Here is a 20,947-nt window from a genome sequence, read left to right as displayed (position 1 = left end):
GCACCGCTGCATTGCTGGCCTGAGTTCCGCCTCACCGTTGGGGCACTCCATGTGCCACATGGCCTTCTGGGTAAGCACTACCACCATTGCCAGCTAGTTTCCCCTGTAAACTTGAGTGACCATACCGTTTTGTGGAAATTACAAACTGCCTTGATTGCATTAGGGACTCAGTATAGAATTGTTTATCTAGTTTCTGGTGGGTCACTATATGAAAAGCGATGAGCATAGGCTGCATGGCACAGCAATAGGGCATTTAGCACACGACCCTCACTATTAGAGGGTGTACTCCTGTCAATGTTATTTTTAACTAACTTGCTCTTCACATGATATAAAGATAAGTAAATATTTTCATTTTTAATGAATGTTAGATACAACTCTGTGTGTCACTGGGACACGTGTGAAATACAGCTTGTTGTACAGCTACTTCCACTTGCAATTTCAATGAAGATTTACAAAGGTTACAATAAACTATTGTAACCATAAGCATAATTTAACATAGTTTGTGTTGGTTGTAACTCAAGAGGCATGTACGATGGAAGTCACTCAGAACCCTTGATTGTCTTTAAATGGCAATTAAAATGTTGGAAGGATTTGACATGGATATGTATAAAATCATGAGGGGAATTGATGGAGTGAATGCACAGAGTCTTTTTCCCCAAAGTATGGAATTAAAAACCAGAGCACATAGGTTTAAGGTGAACATAGAACATAGAACAATACAGCACAGGAACAAGCCCTTTGGTCCACAATGTCTGTGTTGAATATGATGCCAAGGCAAACTCTTATCTGCCTGCACATAATCCATATCGACTCCATTCCCTGTATATCCATGTGCCTCTCCAAAAACTCTTAAATGCCACTGTCATATCTGCCTCGCCCACCATCCTTGGCAGCATGCACCTGGTGAGAGGGAAAGACTTAATTGGAACCTGAGAGGCAACTTTTCCACAGAAAGGATGGTGGGTATATGGACCAAGCTGCCAGAGGAAGTAGTTGAGGGAGCTACGATAACAACATTTAATAGACATTCGGACAGGCACATGGATGAGAAAGTTTTAGAGGTACATGGGCTAATTGTGGGCAAATGTGTCCAGCAGAGATGGGACATCTCTCTCAGCATGGATGATTGGGCCCAAGGGCCTTGACAATATAACACTAACGTCTGACCAGGTTCTGCAGGATTCAGTCAGGCTTTTGTTCATTTGCCGGTCAAAGATCAACCGTGTATTGCATCTGGCTTTTCACCTTCTTCAGCCTTCCCTTGGAACGGCTCAATTGTAATCATGTATTGTCTTTCTGCTGGCTGGTTAGCATGAAACAAAGGTCTTTCACTGTACCTCAGTAAACTAAACTAAACTGAATGCATTAGAGAAGGTGGTCCATCAGGACCAAAACCATAGTCTCTGAAATGGGGGAGTGAGAAAGGTTTTGCCATTGTCAATGTGCACTGTTCCTTCTTTGAACACATGTGGATGTAGGGTGTAGATGGACAATGAGGTTTCAACAGATTTCACTTGTTCCCTATACTTGGAGCCACAGTGCATGTTTCTCTTGAGCGACGTGCTACCACTTTTAATGATTTGCTGCTCTGAGAGTTTTGTTCTTCTATCCCCCCCCCCCCCCCACATTATTTCCCAATCAGTGTGCAGCTTCAATTGCCAGGATCCACTTCATATTTATTTGTCTTAACTTAATTTACCATATAATGTATTAGCGACTTCTAATATTGTTTAAAGAGTTGAATTTCTTCAGCACAATGTAAGACTCAGTGCAGTACTCAAGATTATTAATGTTGACATTCTTGCATGTTTAAACGTGTAGAAAGGTTTCACAGGTCTGTAGCCCGTTTTCACTGTAACACAAGAAATAAAAATGTCTCAGTGTGCTGAAGACAGATCTCAGCCTAATAGCTATTAGCATCTCTCTGGCATGTCACAGTTTGAAATGAAAGCCCAGGAACTACACAAATACCACTAATCTTAAAACTGTGGCACAAATTGTGTGTAGATGTACGTTAAGCAAATACTGGAACGTCCTGGGAGCAAGTAGTTAATTATACAAATTACGACATTCAGGCAATGTGAGAACTACAGAGACTGCGTCACCAGGGATCTGGTGCCAGAGGTCAGATTACAAGCCTCTTGGAAGATTACCTTCACAGAGTTGGAAGCACAAGTGAACGTCAAGACCCTTTCAGAGAAAGTATCCAGGAGTAAAGAACTGTTCTGCAAGTAGAGTTTTGGTTCTTTGTAAAACAGCCAACTTGTCAATAAAAGATATATTTAATAAGTGACTGGTATTTTTTCTACCATGGTAGAAATGAGGCACAGGGTACTCATCATTATTCCTATGCACATAGTGCTACACCTGAATTAATGAATACTTTATTTGCCACATGTGACAGGTCACAGTGAAATTCTTTGCTTGCATGCCCAAGGTATGCAAATAGTCGCCACATAGAGGGCACTTACAAAGTTACAAAGTACACTGTGCCAGGTCCCCCTTTGTTCTCCCCCCCCCCTCCCCCTCACTCACAGTAGTCCCCCCCCACGCCGGGTCCACCATTGCTCTTCGCCCTCCCTCAAAGTGGTCCCCTGCGCTTGGTCCTCAATTGTCAAGAGCAAGACCAAGAGCTGATGATCAATTAAACTCAGACTTCCAACTTTGCTCTCTGACAGGCACTTCTTCAGTATCAGTGTTGACATTTATAAAGAACCTTCTTGCCTTAACTCGCTGTTACAACCCTTTGAAAGGCATAGGGGTTCTGTTCTTATGCGGTTGGTGCAAACTAAATTATTCACAGCTCATTCTATCCTGTCCATTTCAACAATATTAGCCCTTTAATAGTGCAAGAGTCCACTGCCACCTAGCAATTGCTTCAGCACTTCAGAAAACGGTTTATTACTTTGTCTCCAAATTGTTGGAGATTTTAGCAATGTAAGAATTTTTTGAACTATTCTGTGTCCATTTTTTTTTTCTTTTCTGTGTCCATTTTTTTTTTCTTTACCTGGTCAACCCTTGATTTAACTTTCTTTCTTGGTCCGTGCACTTTCAGGGAAAATAGTCCAATATCTGGCACCTCCTTGTAAATCATTTTTGCACCTTTTCTGGACCTTGTGTTTTGTTGCAGAGTGACGTACCTCACTGCTTCTCTTGCTTTCTCACATCACAGAGACCTAGTTTCTCTATCTGTTCACACTCTTGTCATTTTGGCACGCCTAGAAATTTAAACCTATAATGTGAATGATTGAGCTAACATCAACCCTGCCCAAGAAAAATGTGGCCCAGTCCCTTCGTTCACATGGTGAGATCGGAATCGTGGCATTAAACAGAGTAAGATGAATGGGAAATACTTAAATCACAGAACAGTTGTTAAGACAAGCAGTATAGATTATGGAACAATGGACATATGCACATATGCAATTATTCACATTTTCCTAATATGCAACAGTGACTTAAATTTGATATGGATCTTTTAAAAGAATCAAACAGCTATTTGTCCGTTGGTTGCACAGTATAAATACAACACTGCTGAACAACTGAACTCTTATTCTTTGCGTCTAGTTGGAGAAACCTGGAAATGATACTGAACAGTGGCATTTCACATAGAATTTCAAAACATGAAAAACTATTTAAGACAGGAATGGGAAAGAATGTGCAGCATTCTGAGCCACCATTCGTGACGTCTACAGCAATCTTAGCGGATCGAGGAGGTTGAATAAATAATTCTTCTGATGTGTATTTAAGCATAGTTAACCATAATAATGAAATAGCACATGGTGAACAATTGTTGCACGGGGATTTGTATTTCCACTGCACCTTTTGATATCCCTAATGATGTCCAAAAATACTTTATGATCAGTGAAGTATAGTATGATTGGTATGGGTGGGGTGCTTGATGGTGGTAGTCGGAGACAGTGAGTCAGTACCGTGAGACAGTGAGTCAGTAGTCTGTTTCCCTGATGTGTGACTCCATGAAGGAAAGGCAGGAAATGCAAGAAATACTTAGAAGATCAGTCAGCATCTGTCGATAAAGTTTATTGTTTATGATGAAGGGTCATTGGCAATCACCGAGGCCCTCTCCACAGATGCTATCTGATCTGCTGAGTGTTTCCAATAATTTTGTTTTTTATGTCAGATTTCCATGATCAGAGGGAAAGTATAGAGAGAGTAGTATCTTGTTGGAGGGTCAGTACTATGAGAGTACTGTTGGAGTGGCAGTACTAAGGGAGCACTACAACATCAGGCAGACGGTACTAAGGGAGCAGCATGCTGCAGGATGGGCAGTATCGAGGTGGTGAGACATGGTTGGAGGGACAATATTGAGAGAACACCATGAGTTCATAAGTGACAGGAGCAGAATTCGGCTATTTGGCCCATCAAGTCTGCTCCGCCATTCAATCATGGCTGATCTATCTCTCCCTCCTAACCCCATTCTCGTGCCTTCTCCCCATAACCCCCGACATGTACTAATCAAGAATCTATCTATCTCTGCCTTAAAAATATCCATTGACGGCCTCCGCAGCCTTCTGTGGCAAATAATTCCACAGTTTCACCACCCTCTGACTGGATAAATTCCCCCTCATCTCCTTTCTGGGACTCCTGCACCAGCACCCTGAAGTCCACCTGCACCTCCGATTTCTGGATTCTCTACCCATTTAGAAAATAGCCAAGCTGTCAGAGGGGCACTATTGAGGTAGTGTTATACATTTGGAATGGGCAGTAATGCAAGAATACTGCATGGTTAGAGGAGCAACACTTAGACAGCTGACTGCAGTACTGAGGGAGCACCAGAATGTCAGAGACTGAGTACTAATGGAGTTGCAGATAGAGCTACATGCTGTTGGAGAGATAGTATTGGGAGAGTGCTACGCTGTTGAATGAGCCAGTGAATGAGCATGCTGTTGAATGAGCATGCTGCATTGTCAGAACGGCAGTACTGCGAGGTAGTGCTCACTGTCTTAGGGCAGTACTGAGGTTTGAAGAAGTTTTTCAGCCCGAAATGTTGCCTATTTCCTTCACTCCATAGATGCTGCCGCACCCGTTGAGTTTCTCCAACAATTTTGTCTACTGAGGTTTGAACATCTGGTCTGGGGATGGTGTGGAAATATCACTGTAGTGATGGAGGGGCAGCACTATGAGATCTTTTCATTGGGCAACATTAAAGGAGCTATGTTCTATTAACTGGGGTGTACTCAGAGAATGCTGCATTGCTTTCAAGGATATTACTTTATAAAATATTCCTGGAAAGATTTACAAGAACAATTTTAATAATCATCAGCTCAAAGCTTTTTTTTAATTGAATTCTTACTTGACTGCCTCATGACAATTTCCTTCCATCTGAATCAACGTGGGAAGGCATCTCCGGCTCCATGAACTGGTACTGAATTTGTCCTGTGGAATTGTACAGTGTGTGGAGTAGTTATCCCAGGTTTCTTATCATGTGCTGAGGGACCAGCATTCAAGTCTGGTCATGAACCAGTGGCAGCTGTTGCTGGATATTCATCTATGCCCTTGTGTCTTCAGAAGTCCTGAAGTTTATAACCTGGATAATCTGGGATTAATGTGAGAGATGTTGGCAGTTTTGGTACCATTATCCCACATTATTGTGCCAACCTTTCTATCAAGAACACAGTGGCCAACATTACATGGTTAGTAAAATCCCTTAAATCATCATAGCGAAAGGATTTGAGCATAGGAGCAAGGAGGTCCTATTGCAGTTGTACAGGGCCTTGGTGAGACAACACCTAGAGTATTGTGTGCTGTTTTGGTCTCCTAATTTGAGGAAGGTCATTCTTGCTATCGAAACAGTGCAGTGTAGGTTCACCAGGTTAATTCCCGGGATGGTGGGACTGACATATGATGAAAAAATGGATCGACTGGGCTTATATTCACTGGAATTTAGAAGGATAATAAATAAAAACTTTTTCACCCAGAGAGTTGTGAATCTGTGCAATTCTCCGCCACAAAAGGCAGTGGAGGCCAATTCACTGGATGTTTTCAAGAGAGAGTTAGATATAGCTCTTAGGGCTAACGGAATCAAGGGATATGGGGAGAAATCAGGGGCGGGGTACTGATTTTGGATGATCAGCCATGATCATATTGAATGGCGGTGCTGTCACGAAGGGCCGAATGGCCTACTCCTACACCTATTTTCTATGTTTCTATGTTTCTATGTTACATGAGTAAACAGAGTGCGAATAAATGCTCGGTGCAAACAGAGAAACCTTGAACTGTTGTGCATGTGGGCCCCAGTGTGTCCCTCACCCAGCTGAAAGCCCTCATCAATCTCCTGCAATTATATTTGATCAAAATGGGTGTCACATTGTCAGACTTTCACAGTCAGTAGGAATCAATGTCATTTTTCTTAGCTTTGAGGTCTGTCCTCATTGAAAGCTGTTTTCAGTTTCTTGAATCACCTTTTTGTCATCAGATGCAAGTCCCATTATAGATGGGTTGACTCCCGTGATGACAAGTTAAACAAGCATGCCAAATGTGTATAGATAATCATCAAATGGATTAGAATATTAAAGTTCATCCTTGAGAAGGGCTACACGTTGTGAGTTCAAAACAAACCCCCCCCCCACCCCGGCGAGCTGGGTTAACATTGATTTTTAGTGAGTGCTGTGCATTTTTATATTGTGTGATTGTCAGGAAACTTGAGTGTAAATAACAATAGGTAAAATGAGCGGGTGAGTGGAAGTAATTTGGGCTGCAGTGGTGTAAGTGGCCTGATTGCACCCCTGTGGGGAATTCCACCACAGAATGATTCTGGGATTGAGGCTGTCGTGAGGGTAAATCTCACATCTAATTAACGGGACTGGAGTTCAGGGGTCAATTTAACAGAACTGATGAAGTGTGGCAGGCGACTGAAGCTAATGGACTGTTATCTCAGCCGTCACAGGCTAAAGATGTGATCCTGCCACTGATAACATTTGCACGTATTGGAGGTGGGCTTAAAATGATTTGAAACATATGTTAATCTGTTTAAGGTGCAGTTTATTTGGAATGATTAAAATAATTTGAATTAAACTGAGAGTGTGAATTCAACCTTACAAAAGGTTTAAAATGCTGCATCCATACATATAATAAACCATTTTAGAGATGGGATGGTTTATAGTAAGTTTGTGCACTTCATATTGAATAAGCAGTCAGCAGTCTATTCATTTTATAGTGTAGAAAGGAACTGCAGATGCTGGTCTGAAGAAGAGTCTCAACCCGAAATGTCAGCCTTTCCTATTAATTTCATTGTATGGGAAGGAACTGCTGATGCTGGTATACACTGAAGATAGACACAAAATTTCAGAGTAACTCAGCGGGACAGGCAGCGTCTCTGGAGAGAAGGAATGGGTGACATTTCGGGTTGAGACCCTTCTTCAGATTGAATGCAAAGGGAGAGGGAAACAAGATATGGAAAGGTACAACGAACATGTAAGGTGTGAAAAGAATAGACTGGTTGTATTTTCATGATCCAAATACAGACTGTGTTAGATGCAGACATAATGGATGCAGTAATATTAAAGCGCTTTCTCACGGGGCGACTTGACGCAAGATGTAACCAGAGTGAAGTGGTCGTGGTCTAGCACGATATCACACGATATAACGGGGGGTAGATAAAGAGTTCCCACGGGTACTCGGCATTTCTGTTATTTGTGCGAGTGACTTGTCCATCTCCCGAGCTTTCCCGTTAAATCTTGAATGAACATTGTGAATCCCCATTCATAAAAGAGAAGGTAATTGCGCGAGAGGGTTAATAATTGACAATCTGCTGCTGCCTGCCCGCTGAGTTAAAAAGTTCCCACGGTCACGATATACAGTGTATCGTGAGTCTTGCGTGGGAACTTTTTCTCAGCGGGCAGGCAGCAGCAGATTGTCGCTCCCTTCAGTTTCACCCCACCTACACCCCTCTGCTTCCCGGCCATGTGTGTGACCCCTTCCCTCCCCTCTTCAGCTCCCCGCCCATTGCACCGGCGCGGGGGCTTTGCACTGTCTTCACGTCGGCGATGCCAGCAGGTCAGTGCCAGTCACCGGAGACGTCAGGACCAACGGGACACCGACCCCCAGGCCCACTGCAAGCACTGAGATCCCAGAGACCCACAGCCAGCAGCAGCGCAGCCCCGTTCCAACTCCAGAGGAACATGCTCCCCGTAGGGACAGAAGCTGATGGTGTGCAAGGTACGTCTTGTTCTTGGGGTTGCGGATGAGGGGGCGCAGCTCGGGCTGTGACGTCTCCGGCCACCCCCCTGTACAGGAGCTGAGACTGGGAACTGTGGGGTTGTTTGTAGTTGCAGAGGGAGGGGGCAAGGGCGGTACAGTTCACAGTCTCAGCTCCAGTCCAGGGGGTGGCCGGAGACGTTAGGACCAACAGGACACCGACTGCAAGCACGGAGATCCCTTGTCGCTTGCCACTTGTCGCCGTAGCAGACCATCGGGGAGCGGATTCCTCTGGAGTTGGAGCGACAGGGAGACACAGCGGCTTTTGAGAATGGTGGGCAATCACTTCCAAAGTTCTGCCCACACAGTCAGTACACCTCTCCTACACTTGTCTCCCGCACTAAGATCATCTCGCAGAGAATGATCCCAGCCTAACAGCATGTTCATTCCAGATTACTCACCTCTGTCCCCTCTGTCCAGCTTCCGGGTTCACCGTTCGCAGGAGTTCCCACGGTACACGCAAGAGTTAACACGGATATCGCACTGGCCACTACGTGCATATAATGTTGCAATCTTCAACCACAAGTGTACAAGTCACTCTTGGAGAAATTCAAACTTGCTTTAATTTTCTCCCGAGTCACCAAGTTACACGAGTACCTGCCGTTAGTGCCACGGTGGTCCACGGTGGTCCACGAATGCCGTACGGTTATCGCACGGGGTTCCCACGATGTTCAGCTCTGGTTAACTCTTGCGTCAAGTCGCCCCGTGAGAAAGTGCTTTTAGTGCTCATGTACTGAAAGTCAGATACCGTAATATGTGATAAAGCAGCCTTAAGCGGCCTTTTCACGGGGCGAGTTGACGCAAGATGTCACCAGAGTGAAGAGGTCGTGGTCCAGCACGAGTCTCGCACGATATAACGGGGGGTAGATAAAGAGTTCACACGGTACTCGGCATTTCTGCTATTTGTGCGAGTGACTTGTCCGTTTCCCGAGCTTTCCCGTTAAATCTTGAATGAACATCGTGAACTACACGTGACACAAATGATGTAACTTTTTTTTTCACACACTATATATATCCTCCCTTGGTTGAATTGGCTCATTTGGAGATATATTTTACTGTGTATGTGGGAGACACAGATGGACTGAGCACAGTACCTCGGTCTTACTGTGTGTGGGAGAGGGGGAGAAAGAGACGTACACTCACAGAGGCAGAGTCTCTCAGCCTGTGTAAGAGGGAGGGAGAGAGAGAGAGAGAGGCACACACAAGGTGGATGCGAAATCTCACCTGCCTGTTTCAGTGACAGACACCCGCCGTCAGTAAATGAAGACACCCCCATCTGTCTCCCCCTCCTCTCCCTCGACTCCCCCACCTTTCTCTCCCAACTCCAGTCCCGTCCCGACCCCCTGGGAAACTGAATAGAGCAACAGTCAACTGCTGCCTGTGCGCTGATATGACAATAAAGGCTACTTTACTTTACTGAGTTAAAGAGTTCCCACGGTAGACTGTAAAACTGGGACCCTGGTTCTGGACTCCCCCAACACCGGAACCCTTCTTCAGACAGCCTAATCGGAATTGAGTCTGAAGATGTGTCTCGTCCCGAAACATCAGCTTTTTTTCTCCAGAGATGCTGCTTGACTCGCTGAGTTACTCCAGCTTTTTGTGTCTGTCTTCGGTTTAAACCAGCATGTGCAGTTCACTCCTTACACAGGTCTCTGTACAACATTGATTGGTAGCGTTCCGGACCCCTGGACCCGAGGACTCCGACCTGTATCTCTCAAAGAAGTACATGTGAAAAATTTCTCACGGACCATAAAAATGCGTAACCTTTCAGTAAAGTCCCTTTTAAAGTCCCTTTTAAAGATTATAGTTATTTTCTTGAATCTCATTAACATAACTCATGAATAAGTTGATGTCCATATGCGGATGCAAATCTTTATTTTTATTTATTTTTAAAATTCAATCCCACATAAGATCATTTTTACTCACCTTCTGTTCCCTCTGTCCAGCTTCCGGGTTCACCGTTCGCAGGAGTTCCCACGGTACCCGCAAGAGTTATTACGGATATCGCACTGGCCACTACGTTCATATAATGTTGCAATACTCAACCACAAGTGTACAAGTCAATCTTGGAGAAATTCAAACTTTCTTGAATTTTCTCCCGAGTGACCAAGTTACACGATGACCTGCCGTTAGCGCTACGGTGGTCCACGGTGGTCCACGAATGCCGCACTGTTATCGCACGAGGTTCCCACGATGTTAAACTCCGGTTAACTCTTGCGTCAAGTCGCCCCGTGAAAAGGCCGCTTTAAGGGCCTGTCCCACTTGGGCGACATTTTCGGCGACAGCCTGAAAAAAGGTTGTCGTGGCGTGGTCGGGGCGTGGTCGGGGCGTGATGCGGGGTGATGCGTGGTGTCTCCCTGTCGCCCGTGGATTTTGGAATGTTCAAAATCTTCAGGCGACATCTGGTTATCTTATCATGTCGTGCGCCCTGTCACACGCTGACGTAGGCTGTCCTGCGGGTGACGCCCAGTGACGCGGGTATATAAAGCGCCGACTTTCAAAGCTTTTTAGATAGCCAGGGGCAAAGTGCCCATAAAGAATGAAAAGTACAAAAGTACACAAATGTATATTATTAAGAACATCTGAAATGATGTTCTTTCTAATGTGGTGAAAAAATAAAGATCATTTTGTCTTGTTGAAGTTCATTGGAGTTGATGTAAATTGTGATGTTATTGTCAGATCTGACTATTGTTGTTCAATAACATTTTTGCTTAAGTATGATGTTCTTTGAAATATGCCATTAAATATATACAGTTACTTTTGTTGAGGTTAAACCTTTCTTGTTAAACGAATTGTTGTTTTACAATATGATGTTATTTTTAAACAGACATTAAATAAACAATTTATTTCTTAAATAGTTATTGGTCCTTAGATTTATTGTAGATAAGTTAATTTCCAATGTGATTATTATACTTCAGTGTAACCTTCTTGTGTTGTGAAGGCGGGTGAAGAGGAGTGGCGTAGCTTGACGTGACGGTGATGCGGTCGTACAACTTGATGGTTTTTAGGGGACTACGGCCATCAGTCACTGACGTTCGCAATCCCCGAAAAAATCGCAAAGTGGGAAAGGCCCTTTACCATTAGTAGGAACGGCCTGACACTTTGCCATAATGCTAATGTACTCTATTGCTTGCATCAAGCTGCTGACAATGTGATTTAGAAAGTGTGCTGCACGAGCCAAGGCCTTGGGCACACTTCCCATTTCTAAAAAGCATTGTTGCTATCAAATTTACATAGAGGCCATTCCACATTGTATTCATGCTGCAAAAACCAAAGTGCTCTTTTACCTATCATTTTAAAATTTCAAAAATAATTTGCAGAGATTGTTCACAATTCACAATTAGTGAAACAATTTCAGTCCATGCTGGAAGAATGAGCTTTTGGGTTCTGAGCCATGAATCCTGGATATCTTTGCACCATACTCTCTACATAGCCTCAGAGTTAAAGGAAGTTCCTTTGGGAAGGGGATGAGGAGGAATTTCTTTAGTCAGATGGTGGTGAATCTGTGGAATTCTTTGCCACAGAAGGCTGTGGAGGCAATCAAAAGGTTTAAAATGCTGCATCCACACATAATAAACCATTTTAGAGATGGGATAATTTATAGTAAGTTTGTGCACTTATACCTTTTAACTTAAGACAGAGATAGATTTTTGATTAGTACAGGTGTCAGAGGTTATGGGGAGAAGGCAGGGTTGAGAGGGAGAGATAGATCAGCCATGATTGAATGGCGGAGTAGACTTGGTGGGCCGGATGGCCTAATTCTTCTCCAATCACTTATGGCCTTATAACCTTATGACTCTGTAAATTTTCAGATGTAACATTTTTAAATCCCTCTTTTTCCTACCTCTGGATTCCCAAGACATTTTACGCATAGGTATGTATTACATATGAAATCTATCAAACACTAGATCCGAAAGAAACATGGAACTTCAATGACTTTTCTCAACAATATGATATAGCAACTGGGTTGGATGTATGAAATAATGCATGTTGGTTCAGTGTGCCACATCCCACAGAAATTATTCTAATTGCATTCCAGGACAAGGGACAATGGACAAGGAATTCTGAATTCTCTCCCCATTTAGAAAATAGTCTATGCCTTTATTCCTACTACCAAGATGCATTACTCCACATTTTACCTTTAACATTTTTGCCTTACTACCTTTGTGCTTGCTGCTGGATGTTCGGACATTTCATTCCCAAATGTATTATTCAATGACAATTAACTTTTAAATAAAATTGTTTTATGAAGCTGCATAATTTGTTTTGTATTGTTACAGTATTGATGCCAATAGGGTACCCATGGAATGAGGCATTGCGCCTTTTACGTTTGGTCCTACAAACCCACTTTTGATTCATCTTCCTGTGAATTATTCATCGTGCAGAATCTGGCTGTAAAAAAATATAGCTGGATGGCTTATTGAAGAAATAGAAATACTTGCCTGCGAGAGAGCAAAAAACATGTGGCAGGGATGGATCAGATCAAAGCCTTGCACTTGTACCACATCTAACTGAATATCGATGCATAATTAAGCAGCTAACTGGAGGAACAGGTTCCAATGTTATCCCCTTCCTCAACAATGGCAGGGCTCAGCACATGAGTACTAAAATCAAGGCCATGTTGCAACCAGATTCTGCCAGAAGTACCATGTGAATGATCCTTTCAGAGGCTTCCTCCTCCGCCACAGCACGGGTGCTGGACTGGAGGAATGAAGCACTCCAGAACCAGCTGCATTTCAAAACCAGATGTTCTGGTACAGTTAAGTAGAAAATTGTCCAAGCATGTACCGTTTACAAAAGGCTGGATAAATCCAGTCTGGTTAATTATTGCACAATTAATCCTCTCTCAATGATTAGCAAAGTGATGGACAATGTCATTGACTTGGGCAGCTTGCACCCCAATGATACGAATATTGACCTCTCTAACCAAGTAACCCTTGCTTTCCTCTCTCTCCATCGCTCCCCCTTCCTAGTTCTCCGATCAGTCTGACTGTCCCGCTCATTAAATTTTCATTGAATTTCATCCCCATTGACTTTGCACTTCCTTATCTGTGTCTCCATCTCCCCTGACTCAGTCTGAAGATGGGTCTCGACCAAATCCCATATTACCTTTTCCCTGGGAAGCTCAACTACAAGCTGCTCTAAGAAATCATCTTGTAGACACTCTTGGGGTCCAGTATCAACCTGATATTCCCAGTCTACCTGCATATTGAAATCCCCCATGACCACTGTAACATTGCCTTTCTTACATGCTGATTGTGTCTCCTGATGTACTTCTTGGCTACTGTTTGGTCCTGTAAATAACTCCTATGAGGGTCTTTTTACCCTTGCAGTAAAAATAAATATATGATCTATTTTTATATAAATTCCTTGCTTTTAACACCTGGCCTGTGTATCGGGTTGCTGGTGGTGCATGGACATGTCCAGCACCTCACATCTCCGGGTCATCTAGGACCACAGACGGACATACAGACAAAGCAGATGGATTAAATACTCAATGTGCGTACATTTATCCAACCCAAGAAGAGCTCACACATCTAATTATAGTTGAAGTAATATTGCTAAGACAAAAGGGTTGCCCTGTGAATGAATTCAAAGACAAAGTGTGAGGTCAGGTGGAGGAGGTCTTAGAAATGATTTGAAAATGAGAACCCAGTGGCATTGGGAGTGAGTTAAGCAACGATCAATCAGTTTATCTTCACTACTTAGAATATGTCACGGCTGTGGTAATAATTAACAGCTTAAATGGAAAAAATCCCTTAAATTTCAATGTAAAAAGTTCGTTTATTTTTTCTGTAATTGTTCACCATTTGTAATGAGACTGAAATAACAGATGTCGGATCAAATTTAGCTGTGCACAGACACTGGAGGTACATTGGATAATGCCTTGATTTGCATTGATTTTGGCAAAAGTAGCCTGATTTATAAAACTAAGTTTATTGCACTCAGACACAGTGGCCAGATTTTCCAATAAATTAGACTGTGAGTCCATAAACTGGGAAAACAAAGTCTGAGCACCTTCCTATCTGTTGCTGCAAAATGGAATGTTTAATTTAATTACAGACTCCAATGGATGGAACTTTTTGAAGGTGACAGTCTAAGTCTCAGACTTACTGCAACCTGATGTGATTTAAAAATGAACCAAATCCTTTCTCTGTGCAATGATAGGCAATTTTACTTCGGAGTCACGTGAGTGACTACGTGAAGAACCCCGCCAGGACGCATGCGTGTCATATCGCTTTCACGCTTGCGAAACGACAGGCGGGGTGGAGCGATCCCCCGCAGCGGTAAGTTTGAAACCGCGACCTGCAGGTAAGTGATTTACTCTGCGGTAGTTTTTGTCCCCGCGCTGTTTTTACACAGGGGGGGAAGCTGGACAAAATAGTGTCCACAAGTGCTGCGAGTAAAGCTGGCTGGGGAGGACCACGAAGTTGCGGGAGCCAGCAGCAGCAGAAGGCACAAGCCCCGTAAGTGGGATCAGCTGTGCCGACTTTTTGTCCCGCGCCGGCCAGAACACCACGGCCGGGCGGGAGACTATTCAGAATGGGGCCGTCGACTTTGACAAGTCGAAAACGGCAGGATGCGGGGTGGAACGATGTTCCCCCATAGCGACAATTTAAACCAGGACCTGCAGGTAAGAGTACTCTGTGGTCTTTTTGTGTTTTCCCATGCTGATTACAGGCGGAGAAACCAACGAGGGCTGCAACAAAGCTGGTGGGCCAGCAGCGGCCAGCGGCACTTGAATCACCTATAATGGGATCAGCTGTGCCCGATGTCACCTCCGCACCGGCCAGATCCACTCCGCGGCCGGGCGGTAAGGCAAAACAAAAAACCATCAAAGTCGTGGACTCAGACGAGTCCGACTTTGAGCAGCCGCGGGCGGCCAGCGACCATGAGCGCTGGAGCCGGATGGAGCGGTGTGTGGAGCATTTGCTCCAACGTGACAGGCTCCGGGAGATGGAGTCGAGTCACTGTGGGCTCTATGTAAAGCCCATAGCAGCACCTCTTGTAGGGCTGCACAGTGCTTCTCCCTCGCCAGAGGGGAGTACTGGGGGTCAGTTCTGGGCTGATCCTGAAGAGGGGTTTGCAGAACAGAAATCAAGTGTGCAGGGGGTGCAGGAACGTGAAAATCTACTGGACATGGTGTCCAACTTCATACAGCCAGACCAGACTGGCCAAAACCTGGAGGACACCTGACACCGGGTAACTGTGTATCCCTGAATGTTCCTGTAGTAAATAATTGTATATGGAAACTCCTAAACAGCGGGGATAACAGCTTTCACCCGCACAGTGGATGAGAAGGACATGTCGCAGGACCAACAGGATGCACTGGCACTGCTTTGCAACACACGGCCATAGACAGCACCCTTACGCACCCACCAGTAGAACAAGACCGACTGGTGAAAGCTCGAAGGTCCGGTACACCAAACATGAGACTTTCTTAGGCCATGGCCCAGACCGGCCTCCTTGGAAGATACGCAAACCTCCAACATCAACCAAACCACAAACCCAGACACCGACGCCTCAACATCAACGAAGGATTTACAAAAAGAAGTAAACCTGCCACTGGTAACTATGGAGGTAGGTGGGTCTGGTTCCCTACAAATTGCAGGGAGCATGGAGGTTGGGGGGAGATTACTCTCCTTTCTGGATGCATGGAGTATGTTAACTACCGATACTTATATTTTAAGCAGTATCCAGGGATATACAATAGAATTATACACAAGTACAGCCCTCCAGTTCAACATATACCGAACCGAATGTTCGTACTTTCCGGTAAAGAAAAATCAGAAGCGCATGCTGAACTGGAGCGGCCTTACGCAAAAGGGGTAATTGAAAAATCCCAACACGAACCGCTAGAATTCGTGTCCAATATCTTTACCAAAAACAAAAAAGATCGTGGTTGTCGCATCATCATAGATCTGACCAAATTGAATACATTTGTACAATATATTCATTTTATATGGAACCCTTTGTTACTGCTAAACAATTGATTTCCAAAGGTTACTTCATGGCTAGTATCAATTACAAAATGCTTACTATTCAGTGCCTATACAAGGTGACCACAGATGTTACTTAAAATTCAACTGGATGGGACAGTTTTGGCAGTATAGAGCGCTGCCAAATGGATTAACATCAGCCCCCAGGTTGTTCACTGAAATTTTGAAACCAGCCCTAGCGTTTCTACGGAAACGAAAACACATGGTCATGGCATATCTAGATGACATACTTATTGTGGGCAAAACTTTGGAATTGGCCAAACAAACTGTAACAGCCACAAAACAGTTATTTGAAAAACTGGGGTTTATTAACCATCCAGTTAAATCTAAATTAACGCCTTCCACTACTATGGACTATTTGGGGTTCACCATTGACTCAGTTCACATGTCGGTGACTTTGCCAAAGGGAAAGGCTATAGACTTAATAGAGGCTTGCATTGACATCAGTAACTGTCCATCAGATTGGTAGCAAAAGTAATTGGCAAAATGGTGGCTGCTTTTCCAGCCACACAATTTGGACCTTTACATTACCAACATTTACAGAGAGAAAAATACAAGCACTCAAAATCAATGCTGGTCATTTTGACAGACCAATGAAGCTACCAATCAAAGCTATAATATAACTAATGGTGGATAGATAACATTTGGCTTTGTTTCAATCCAATCCAATCCAATCCAATCCAATCAATCCCTTCTATGGTGCTACAAACTGATGCCAGTGCACTTGGTTGGGGTGCCACCAATTCCATCTCCAGCTGTGGAGGTAGATGGACTGCTCAGGAGGCATCATTATTACTAACACTGGGCATAAACTACCTGGAAATGTTGGGTGCATTCTATGGCCTAAAGTCATATTGTACTGGGTCATATCACCAGCATGTTAGACTACAGATTGACAATACCACCGTGGTAGCATATATCAACCACATGGGTGGAAACAAATCGACATCATGTGACAATCTGGCTAATACAATTTGGCAGTGGTATATCCAGAGAAATATTTGGATATCAGCTACTTACCTACCAGGTAAACTAAATTTAGTGGCAGACACCAGGTCACGCAAATTTAATGAAAACACCGAATGGATGTTGAATAAAAAGTATTTGCTGATATTACAGCACGATATGGAACACCAGATATCGATCTATTCGCATCCAGGCTTAATCACCAGTTATCAAACTATGTTTCGTGGGAACCAGACCCTGGGGCAGCGGCGACAGATGGATTTTCGCTGCATTGGGGGGGGGGGGGAATTGTTTATTTATGCATTCCCTCCTTTCTGCCTCATCAGTCGGGTATTAAGGAAAATACAGCAAGACTCTGCGTCTGGTATTTTGGTAGTACCCGATTGGCCTACTCAACCATGGTTCCCAGTGATACTGAACATGGTATTAGAACCATGTATCACCATCCCGAATAGACCAGACTTATTGGTTCATCCCGTAACAAGGGATAGCCACCCATGCCATAACTATTTGAATTTATTAATTTGTAGAGTTTAAAAATACCACTACTACAGCTGGGACTGACGGACCGAACAGTGAACATGATTTCGGCGGCCCACAGACAGTCCACCAAAAAACAGTATCTGGTCTATATCAGGAAGTGGGAGATTGTCACAAAAACAGCGTCACCTACAGAGATATGAACATCCCGTCTGTTCTGGAATACCTGGCAGGCCTTCATTATGATGAGGGGCTCAGTTATAGTGCCATCAACTGCGCCAGAAGTGCCCTATCAACTTATCTATGGCAAGGAACAGAGCGTCACTCTGCTGGGACTCACCCACTGGTAACAAAACTTATGAGGGGAATTTTTAATACCAATCCCCCAAGAATCAGGTACTCCCAAATATGGGATGTGAGTATTGTCCTGAAGATGCTCAGGAATTGGTCTCCAGCAACAGCTCTGTCCCTACATAGACTGACATTAAAAACAGTCATGCTAATGGCATTGGTCACGGCACAAAGGGTACAGTCATTACATAAATTAAGACTGGACAACATGACTTCTTCATCTGAAAATATTACGTTTCATATTTATGAATTAGTAAAGCAGAACAGACAGGGATCAGCAGACCTCAATATAGAATTTAGGTCTTACCCAACAGATGATCGTCTCTGTATAGTAAGACATTTGTCGTTATACATGGAGAACACGAAAATCATCAGAGGCAATGAGAAGGCACTTTTAGTCAGCCATAAGCAACCACACAAAAGAGTGACGGTCCAGACCATCTCAAGATGGCTGAAACAGGTTCTAATACAGGCTGGGATGGATACTAATATTTTTAAATCTCATTCCACCAGGGCTGCAGCTACATCAGCAGCTATGCAGTTGGATGTACCAATGGACCAAATCCTCAAGGCAGCAGGATGGTCAGGGGAAAAACATTCCAACTATTTTATCATAAACCAGTCATTAAACCTGGAACATTTGCAGAAACAATTTAAGTTCTGTAATTTAATTACCCCATAAATAGGGGCTATAATTTGTGTTAATCAATTCATGGATTTCAATGTCGGATTCATGTCTAAAATATGTTGACACAATTCCTCCTACAGTCATTAAGGCAGATGTGATGCATGGACTCGTTTCAACGGCATGAAATCACAGAGCTTTGAAATCTTCACGTAGTCACTCACGTGACTCCGAAGTAAAATAGTAAGATTAAACGAGAGCTTACCAGTTCGAAGTTTGATCGTTATTTTATGAGGAGTACGTTGAGGGAATACATGCCCTCCGCTCCCACCCATGATCATATACTCAACTGGTATTTCTTCTCTAATCCTACTATGTTTAAGTCATTACAGTTATCTGTGATTTCATACCGCTGCTTTGAAGAATGACACGCATGCGTCCTGGCAGGGTTCTTCACGTATTCCCTCAACATACTCCTCATAAAATAACGATCAAACTTCGAACTGGTAAGTTCTCGTTTAATCTTACTATTAAGTGGAATAAGAGCGCCCTCCAGGAAAATTATTTGGTGCTTATGAAGTGCAGATTGTATGTTTACTGGCCAGGAAATATGGAGCAGAGTTTTGGATTGTTGAGGTTTTCAGTGTTGAAGATTTACTGCCATTGCCATTTAATGTGGTAGCTGGAAAACTGACCAATAAACAGAAAATTGTGGGAATACTCAGCTGGTCAGGCAGCATCTTATTTTCTAGCCAAATATAGTGGGTGAATTCCTTGTACCTAGATGCAGGCTGTCTGAGCTGATCAAACACATCTTGGCACAGATAATTGCATCTACCCTCTGCTACTTTGAGCAACGGCATAATATGCATGTGCTTTCAAGTGATATTACATTCCTTACAACCACTTGGTTAATCCTTTTGCGTTCTTGGGGTGAGTGAACTACCTGGTAGACTGAATATTATATCATGCAATGGTTGCAATGGTAATGTCGTTTGATATTTTTGTTTATGCTCAGCGGGTAGTGCTGCTGTCTCACAGCTCCATTGAACCTGGGTTTGATCCTGACTTTGAATGTGCTGCCTGTTGTACATTTGTTAAAGGGCTGTCCCACTGCGGTGACCTAATCCGTGAGTTCAGATGAGTGTCTACGACCTTCAAGCTCGAGGGCACTCGCCTGAAAACCCTTGAGCCGGATCGACCGTCAGCGATGTAACCGCGAGCTGGATCGACCGACCGCACACACACACACACACACACACACACACACACACACACACACACACACACACACACACACACACACACACACGCACACACACACGCACACGCACACGCACACGCACACACAGCACAAAGGCGGGGGCCAGGGAAAGCGGGGTAGCTCTGTCTGAAATTCACACCCGCGATGAAGAGGAAGGTAAAAGACGGCTGCCACTGTGTACGGTAAATCCTTTAGAGAGCGCGGAGAGAGGGGGGGGGGGGGGGGAGAGAAGGGGGGAGAAGGAGTAGAGACACTTTTAAGAAGCCAGACAACTTATAATAAACTTTAGCGGGCATTTTTACCTACCGCTCGGTTTTCCTTAGTCCTGAAAACTCCAATGAGCCAATTAAAATACCCGGTCAGCGAAGGAGATTGCCTACGGCTGCCCTCGGCTGCCTGTGACTACATAGCGACCCCACTCCACTGCACTACAAGTTCAAAAGAACCATGCCGACCAATCTTTACTCGCGGAAATTTTTTCAACATGCTGTCAAAGAAGGACCTCTCACCTTCGTCTCCTCTATGCCCTGTAGTTCTGTGCTCACTGCCCTCCCCCTCAGACAGAACAAGGATAGAATTCCCTTCATCCTCACCTTTGCCCAAACTTGTCTCTACATCATCTTCCGACATTTCCGTCACCTGCAAGGTGATCCCGCCCCATCACATCTTCCCATCCGCACCCCTTTCTGCTTTCCGCGAGACCACTCCTTGATTCATTCATCAACTTCCCACCTAAACCAACCCCTCCCCTGGTGATTCCCCCCTGCAACCACAGGTAATGTAACACCTGTCCCTATACCTCCTCCCTCACTTCCACCCAGGGACACCAGCTGCCCTTCTCTAGATGAGACGGAGGTTCATGTGCACCATGTTTAACTGAATGCAGTGTTCCCGATGTGGCCTCTTGTACATTGGTGAGGCCAATCGTAGGCTCGGTAACCGTTTTGCCAAACCATCATGCTTGGTCTACCAGGTCTGCATGATTTCCCGGTTGTTGGCCCATTTTAACTCCTCTTTCCATTGCCACACTGACCTTTCTGTCCTAGG

The 20,947-nt window shown here is 44.1% G+C and overlaps 1 protein-coding gene across 1 annotated transcript in view; it reads right to left on the bottom strand.

Moving 5' to 3' along the window:
- The window catches only part of LOC116971573 (uncharacterized protein DDB_G0271670-like), a 72,267-nt gene extending 51,737 nt beyond the window's left edge, over positions 1 to 20,530 (bottom strand). Inside the window, exon 1 of the mRNA XM_033018807.1 lies at positions 20,410 to 20,530. Coding sequence (XP_032874698.1) covers positions 20,410 to 20,530 — 121 coding nt within the window. The remainder of the gene's footprint in view (positions 1 to 20,409) is intronic.
- Positions 20,531 to 20,947: the final 417 nt, after the last annotated feature.

The sequence above is a fragment of the Amblyraja radiata genome, chromosome 3 (genome assembly GCF_010909765.2).
Source record: "Amblyraja radiata isolate CabotCenter1 chromosome 3, sAmbRad1.1.pri, whole genome shotgun sequence".
NCBI lineage: Eukaryota > Metazoa > Chordata > Chondrichthyes > Rajiformes > Rajidae > Amblyraja > Amblyraja radiata.
This window is presented reverse-complemented; position numbering and strand designations above follow the sequence as displayed.